Here is an 8593-nt window from a genome sequence, read left to right as displayed (position 1 = left end):
ATGTGATTGTGATGATTGTGTCCACTGCAGGAAGATAAGGAAGCCAGAGGATCTTTCCCTCCAGAGAATCACCAAACGCCCCAGCCGTCGAATTTAAAAAAAAACTTGTGTCTCTCCCCCAATGACCCTTACTCTGGCTCACTACAGGTACACACCAGTGGAGTACCATCCTCTCAGTGAATTAAATAAAAATAGTAAAACATTTAAAAAGGTATCCTTTTTAGATAAAACTATACTAAATATATTCACGTCACCAAATAATTGATTAAAACACACTGTTTTGCAATGATGGTCTACAGTAGCCTCTACAGCCCTCTGTAGGGTAGCACCATGGTGTAGGCGGAGGACAGCTAGCTTCCATCCTCCTCTGGGTACATTGACTTCAATACAAAACCTAGGAGGCTCATGGTTCTCACTCCGTTCCATAGACTTACGCAGTAATTATGCAACTTCAGGAGGACCTCCTCCAACCTACCAGAGCTCTTGCAGCGTGAACTGACATGTTGTCCACCCAATCAAAGGATCAGATAATGAATTTAGTACTGTGAGCATAAGCTACAGCTAGCTAGCACTGCAGTGCATAACATGTGGTGAGTAGCTGACTCAAAGAGAGAAACAATAGTTGAAAAGTTTTGAACAAATAATTTTTTTCAAAAATGAAGAAGCAAGACAGAAACGGTCAATTTCACTTTCTCTTACTTAACTAGAAAATGCAGCCAACTAGTTTAGCCTACTCAAACACCTGGCTCAAAAAGAGGTATGATATGTTAGCTAGCCACCTATGACTATCCAACACAACAATGGAACTCTCAAGTCAAGGTAAGCTTTTGGTTTTACAAATGTATTGCCACCGGGGCCCACTGGTGTAAACTGCTTACCGACTGTACACTGTAACGTTACTGCATAATTGTAGAAGGTATACTAACACATTAGTTCTATTAGCTATGATTACTATGATGTTACTTTAGTTGATATGGTGACAACGATGTAGGCTGTGTGTAGCGGTTATGATATGGTTTGGCTCTGAAAGTTTTTTTCGCCTGGTCACAGCCTGATGTGTTGTCCATTGAAGTCCATACACGAAGGGAAAAGGTGAGAGGAGGAGAGCGCATAGATGCGAGAAGGAATACAATGTGGCTGCTGTGATTCATTCCGTCGATTCTGTTGAAAAACGTTTCTCAAACAGAAGTAAACTGAACGAAACGGGGATAAACATACCTGAATTTGTCTGTTGGAGGCAAGAGTGTGCAAGGCGGTATTGAATGTGTCACTGTCTGTCACCTCAATATTTTCTCTCGACCTGTGTGCACCAACGCTGTAAACTTTCATTCATAGGCTAGGTTGTAGCAACCTCATGATGGGCATTCGAGTATCATGTAGTAGCCTAAATCTATCGATGTTACATTGAACTGGGTGAATGGAATATGAATGACAGTCATCCTATATGCTGTAATAGAAATAAGACCGTGCTCATGAAAAAAAAAAAAATTCTCCCTCATCTTAAACGGCGCCGATTGCCGCTGGTACACACTGACACACACCTGTGTTTGGTCTCATTGAAATCTATTTCATTTTAAAAAAGCAATATGTGTTTTTGGCAATGACAAACATAAAATCCTATAGCAACTGGAAATCAATTCAGTGCAGTTGAATGTTTTGAAATGTAAATTCTTAAACTGTAATTGTTTGATTTGTATAAATGTTTTACTTCACATGTCACAAAGTCCTGTAATGATCTGACATTCTATTTCCTTGGTTAAGGTGTCAGTGTGGAGCCAGACAACCACCACTGGAGCTCCCAGGCCAACCGCCTGCAGCAGGTCATAGACAAGTTGTAGTATGAGGTACGAGGTTCAGTGATTGTTAGCTAGAGTCTGAGGAACAAGGTTCACTATTTGTTATCTGGAGTATGATCTTATGAGTCTCTATTCAAACACTTCTGTCTTTGATAAGTACCCACTGATTAATTTATGCTTAGTCGACACTAAGCTTAAGTCACAACATTGCACCTCCCGCTGGGAAGCACACATTTTTTATAGACAGCGACAAACACCTAAAGTGCTAACTGTCAAATTCTCGTCTTATATTACCCAAGTTCATGCTCTCAAGGCTAGATTCAACCTGCTTAGGGAAATATACACTCACCAGCCAGTTTATTAGGTACACCCATGTAGTCCCGGGTTGGACCCCCTTTGCCTCCAGAACAGCCTAAATTATTCGGGGCATGGATGTTGTTGGAAACATTCCACAGGGATGTTGGTCCATGCTGACGCGATAGCTTCACACAGTTGCTGCAGATTGGACGGCGGTACATTCATTTCTCAATTGGTATCAAGAGACCTTATGTGTGTTAGGAAAACATTCCCCACACCAGTACACCACCGCCACCAGCCTGTACCGTTGACACCAGGCAGGATGGGTCCATGAGCTCATGCTGCTTACGCTAAATCCTGACTCAGGAATTGGGATTCGTCGGAATCCCAGGCAATGGGGTTTGGGGAAGAATGGCAGGAGAAGTTGAATGAAACTCCTACTCCAACTCCAACTCCTACTCCAACTCCTATACTCCTATTCAATGGCAATTTCAATTAATAATATACTGAGTGTACAAAACATGAACACCTTTCTAATCCCCTCGTTTGCCCTCAGCACAGCCTCAATTTGTTTGGCATGATCTCTATGAGGTGTCGAAAGCGTGGAACCCGGTGTGGTCGTCTGCTGCAATAGCCCATCCGTGACAAGGATCGACAAGTTATGCGTTCTGAGATGCCGTTCTGCACACCACTGTTGTACTGCACCGTTATTTGTCTGTTTGTGGCCCACCATTTATCTTGCACGATTCTTGCCATTCTCCTTTGACCTCTCTCATCAACGAGCTGTTTTCGCCCACAGGACTGTCTCTGACTGGAAATGTTTTGTTTGTTGCACCATTCTCTGTAAACTATAGACACTGTCGTGCATGAAAAGCCTAGGAGGGCGGCTGTTTCTGAGATACTGGATCCGGTGCGCCTGACACCGACGATCATACCACGCTCAAAGTTGCTTAGGTCACTCGTTTTGCCCATTCTAACGTTAAATCGAACATTAACTGAATGCCTCGATGCCTGTTTGCCTGCTTTATATAGCAAGCCATGGCCACATGACTCACTGTCTGTAGGAGCGATCCATTTTCGTGAACTGGGTGGTGTAAATAAAAACTGTCCAGTGAATGTATATATTGTTAGATTCTAAATAAACAGAGTAAAACTCACGGATGACTAGTAAAGCTCAAACCAAGTTTATTCACCCTCTGGGTCACACAGCTGCATAAGACAAAGACATATTTACACAAGCACTGATATTTATACCTTCCTCCTATGCTGAGTCTCCTCCTTACACATCTGGACAGCCAATACATTTCTGTTGCTAGACAGAGACAGGGACTTTAGTGAGACCTGTTCTTTCTCACTTCATCTGACCTCACCTCGGACTAAATTCCTCACTCCTCCCCAACTCACGGCTGTCCTACCTTATCTGTTGACTGAAACCAGACTGTGGCCCTTCTCCTGTCCATAGGATACCTGATGTCTAACAATAACATGGTCTTACAGAATGTACACTTTCTGCATTCCCCTCTCTCTTCACTTGAAAGAGGATATTTCATATTTCAAGTTTAGAAGTCAGTACCCATCAATATACATATATCAATCCATTTAATATCAAAGGCAATGCTCTGTGACATACAGTTAGGCTGCCATACTTCAGCTACATTCAGTTCTTCTCATGACTGACTGAAATATTTATGCTTCCATTTGCAGTCCACATCTGGAACCATTCAAAGAGGACACGTTAGCCGGCACATATAAGTCGGTGAGTGCAACTCAGACAGCCACTATGGCCACTTGCTTTTAGATTTGGAAAGGTTTTCTATGTATATCTTAAAAGGTGTTACCCTAGATTAAAATGACTTGACATAGTGAGATCCATGTATCTCTCAAAATGTATCTCCATGTATCTCTCAGTGTTTCTCTGCTACAGCGTCATTCATTATCAACACAGGTAGCACATCTCGAGATTGAGAGTTTTAACATTAGAATGTCCTAACCAGTAGTTTCCCCCTCAACAGAACATCCTGCTGGTGCAGAGATGGATGTCTGTGAAGGACAAAGACAAAGAGGAGTTCCAGCAGGCTCTGAAGATCTACACAGATGCCACAGTCTGCCAGACCAACAATCTACAGTGGGTCTCTCTTCTAGATTGAATAAATTGCCCATTGTTTTAATTTACTCTTAAAAATGTTAGGCATTTAGCAGACACTCGTATCCAGAGCGACTTACAGTTAGTGCTAACGTCTCACGTACCCAAGAGAGGTTAATTGAAAGTAGACGATGTGAGGTTGAAATCACCCAGTACGATGAGCGGTGAGCCATCGTCAAGAAATGAGCTTATCAAGGTGTCAAGCTCATTGAGGAACTCGTAGGCCACCTGGTGGGCAATAGATAATGACAATATTAGCTTGAGTGAAAAAATGGCTTGAGTGAAAAAGTGACAGTGACACCATGGAATTCAAATGACATAGACAGGTGAGTGAGGAAGAAAAGAGAAATCTCCACTTAGGAGAAATGAGTAGCCCTGTGCCACCACTGTGATGACCAGATGCTCTTGGACTTTGAGAGAACGCATAGTCAAATGAAGAGAGAGCACCTGGAGTAGCAGTGTTCTCTGGGGTGATCCATGTCTCCGTCAGGGCCAAAATGTCTAGGAACTTAACCTCTCTTGGGTACGTGAGACGTTAGCGTCCCACCTCTTCAACAGCCAGTGAAACTGCTGGGCTCCAAATTCAAATACAGAAATACTCATTATAAAAATTCAGAAAACAAAACATTTTACATAGGTTTAAAGATTAACTTCTTGTTAACCACAGTGTCAGATTTTAAAAAAATGCTTTACGGCGAAAGCATACCTTACGATTATTTGAGAACATAGCCCACTAGACAAATCATTACAAACAGTAACCAGCCAAGTAGAACAGTTACACAAGTCAGAAATAGAGATAAAATGAATCCCTTACCTTTGATGATCTTCATATGGTTGCACTCAGCAGACATTAATTTACTCAATAAATGTTCCTTTTGATCGATAAAGTCTATATCCAAAAACCTCCGTTTTGTTTGCGCGTTTTCTTCAGTAATCCACAGGCTCAAACACAGTCAAAACAGGAAGACAACAAAATCCAAATTGTATCCGTAAAGTTCATAAACTTGTCAAACGATGTTTATATTCAATCCTCAGGTTGTTTTTAGCCTAAATAATCAATAATATTTAAACCGGACAATAACGTCGTCAATTCAAAAGGTTAACAAGAAACGCACTCTCTCCGTCTCGCGCATGAAAAAGCTCTGTGACACTTTAGGGTCCACTCATTCAGACTGCTCTTACTTCCTAATTTTTCAGAATACAAGCCTGAAACAATTTCTAAAGACTGTTGACATCTAGTGGAAGGCATAGAAACTGCACTTTGAGTCCTAAGTCAATGGATACTGTAATGGCATTGAATAGAAAACTACAAAACCAACAAAAAAAACTACTTCCTGAATGGATTTTCTCAGATTCTTGCCTGCCAAATCAGTTCTGTTATACTCACAGACACTACTTTAATAGTTTTGGAAACTGTAGAGTGTTTTCTATCCAAATCTACCAGTTATATGCATGTCATATCTTCTGGGCCCGAGAAGGAGGCAGTTTAATTTGGGCATGCATTTCATCCAAAATTCCGAATGCTTCCCCCTACCCTAGAGAAGTTAAGGGCAACATAGGTTGAGATGAACTCGGCATTCTTGACCGCAGATCGGCAGTTCCAAACGCTGCCAGGGACCAGGAATTCCACTTGGCAGCCTATTGTGAATCTCTTTTCCTGACTAAATGGAAATCACCCTAATCCTGCATATAGCTACTCTGGATATGGCAATACAATTTGGGTGTGTTTCAATACTGGAAAGTGGCTTCCTATCCTTCATAAGTATTGTTTTGGGATACTTCAGACAAGTGTTTGTACTTCCTGTACCATGAAGGAAAGAATGTACAAGAAAATGACAATAGTTCAGACATTTTTGTGATACAACAATTCCCGCTCAGCCCAGTCAAAACTGTTCGCTGCTCTGGCACCCCAATGGTGGAACAAACTCCCTCACGACGCCAGGTCAGCGGAGTCAATCACCACCTTCCGGAGACACCTGAAACCCCACCTCTTTAAGGAATACCTAGGATAGGATAAAGTAATCCTTCTAACCCCCCCCCCCCCTAAAAGATTTAGATGCACTATTGTAAAGTGGCTGTTCCACTGGATATCATAAGGTGAATGCACCAATTTGTAAGTCGCTCTGGATAAGAGCGTCTGCTAAATGACTTAAATGTAATGTAAATGTAATACAAAGTACAGCCCCTACTACAGGTAACTACAAATGTTCGTCATCAAAATGCTAATTTCATTACGTGACATAAGAGTTGTGACTTCATTATCCCACAGTGTGTCCGTTCAGAGACTTCCAGAGATCCTGCTTCATCATGTATGAGTTCTGGCTAGGCCGTTTCTCCTGGATGAGGTACATCATGTGTTCTGTAGTCCCAACAGTGTCTCAAATGAATTCAGTCAAATTGGTGAATGAACTGTAATGGTCATCCATGTGAATGTTAAGTCATCTGCTTTCTGAATTGACAACGAAAATGAGATTGCACCTAACCCTTGTAACAGAATATGATTTAGTATAGCTGTTCAGAATTCTTCCAAAATCAGTTTTCCTGCCAAAAGCCTTGATATAGATGGGATATTGCAATGCTGTTGGGCTTGGCTATGATTAAAATACCTTCTACGAAGCCTTATTGATGGTGTGACAGAGCACTGACAGTGCAAGGCCACCCATTGACTCCTCTTTCCTCTTTCTCCATCCCTTCCTCCTACAGTTATTTGCAGTGCCCCATCGGCAAGACATTCCAGTGCGGCATCATTTACATACTGGAGGACCCGGAAATGGTCTCCACCATGCTCCCACCGGGTAAGTGTTGCATGGGCGGATGGGCTTTTTGGGGAGTGGATGGGGTGGGGATGGGCGGGAGAAGACATGAGGAATGGTTATATTGGACCTCAGAGAAAGAAAGTATAAAAAAATAAATGAAGAAAAAAACTCAGAGGGACAGAGCCTCAAACCCACCTGAGAGGATGTGATAATGCATGCCACTTTTTATGATAATTTATTGTTGTCAAGGCCAAATATCTAAATGATCAATCTATTTATTTTGTTCATTTGTTTTTTCAGCATCGTGGTGGATTATGAATAACAACTGAAATAAGTAAAGTTCCCATCAAAAGAATAAGAGGAGAAAGTGTTTTCTTAATATGATTGTTTTGTACTGGTATGCTCCACTTAATTTGTTTACTCCAGCATACTAAGGACTATTTCCTAGACAATATACTGTATTTACTGTATTGTAATAATTTCAGATAAACTTATGCACGACTTAACCTTGACTGTTTAATTACATCAGTCAAAATCCTGATGCGTTAGAAAGAGTTTTGAAATATTGCAATAACTATTGTGTTATTGAAATCCATATCATTATAATAAGTATTTTTTCCTGTGCTTCTTTCGATACATTGACATGTATTTTAGATGTAGAAATAGACATACAAAAACAAAAAATGTTTGCATGAATTTGAAAGATTTCCCAATGCTACTTTACTAGTTTCTAAACAAACATGTCATGTGAGTTGCTTTAACTTCCCATTATATACTATGTTAGTTACCTCTAATGCATATACATGCAGGTAGCCTAGTGGTTAGAGCATTGGGCCAGCCAGATCGAATCCCCAAGCTGACAAGGTAAAAATCTGTTGTTCTGCCCCTGAACAAGGCAGTTAACCCACTGTTCCTAGACCGTCATTGTAAGTAAGAATTTGTTCTTAACTGACTTGCCTAGTTAAATAAAGGTACAAAATTAAATATTGAGTATGGTCTATGGTCATTCAATACACATACTAAAATAACAGCAGATAACTAACTAGAGGTAGAGTTTACCAGTGTTCTACCTGTTGTAGAATGCAATGTTGAACCCTAGCTCATAGAAAAGGTAAAATAACAAAATACCGCAACAGTGATTTCCTATAAGGTGGTTCTTATAGAATGTTGTTGCAGATCGGTTGGTTTACACCAAACCATGACTTGGATAAACTACATTGTATTTATAGTTACTGTATGTCACTCCTGCACTTTAGTTGTGAACAGTCGTTAAAATGAATGAATGGATCTATATGTTTATTTTCCTGATGATATGTTGATGCTTAAGTATGTGAAGGGGCAACATGGCAGGTGTTCAGTAACACCAAAGTGTAATCTCAATCTTGTGTGAGAGCACTGATAAAGTAATATTTATAAAATAACATTACGAATATGGAACCTGTACTGCTATCCCTCAGCTAAAACAAGCTAATCTAAAGCCATCAGTGTTTGGTTATGGTAGATATTTTCCATTGTGAAAGGAAATGCAACCAACATTATATTATGCTTACCCTGTAAGCAGTCCATGGACAATGTGAAACAGCAATCATTTTGTAATTAGG

General features: G+C 40.6%; 1 protein-coding gene across 1 annotated transcript; it reads left to right on the top strand.

The window, feature by feature from the left end:
• The first annotated feature begins 4111 nt into the window (after window positions 1-4111).
• LOC120060814 (N-terminal EF-hand calcium-binding protein 1-like) lies at window positions 4112-7847 on the top strand. Its single transcript, XM_039010237.1, has 4 exons — window positions 4112-4218; window positions 6506-6581; window positions 6940-7031; window positions 7293-7847. Exons 1-4 carry the CDS (start codon window positions 4188-4190, stop codon window positions 7319-7321), a joined length of 228 nt encoding a protein of 75 aa, XP_038866165.1. The 5' UTR covers window positions 4112-4187; the 3' UTR covers window positions 7322-7847.
• Window positions 7848-8593: the final 746 nt, after the last annotated feature.

The sequence above is a fragment of the Salvelinus namaycush genome, chromosome 16 (assembly GCF_016432855.1).
Source record: "Salvelinus namaycush isolate Seneca chromosome 16, SaNama_1.0, whole genome shotgun sequence".
NCBI lineage: Eukaryota > Metazoa > Chordata > Actinopteri > Salmoniformes > Salmonidae > Salvelinus > Salvelinus namaycush.
This window is presented reverse-complemented; position numbering and strand designations above follow the sequence as displayed.

Bases quoted from the DNA above. Each gene is read 5' to 3' on its own strand.
- LOC120060814 (XM_039010237.1), top strand. From the start codon at position 4,188: ATGCCACAGTCTGCCAGACCAACAATCTACA. The intron at 6,582-6,939 runs GTACATCATGTG...TTCCTCCTACAG, and splicing joins GGCCGTTTCTCCTGGATGAG to TTATTTGCAGTGCCCCATCG. The intron at 7,032-7,292 runs GTAAGTGTTGCA...TTGTTTTTTCAG, and splicing joins CTCCACCATGCTCCCACCGG to CATCGTGGTGGATTATGAAT.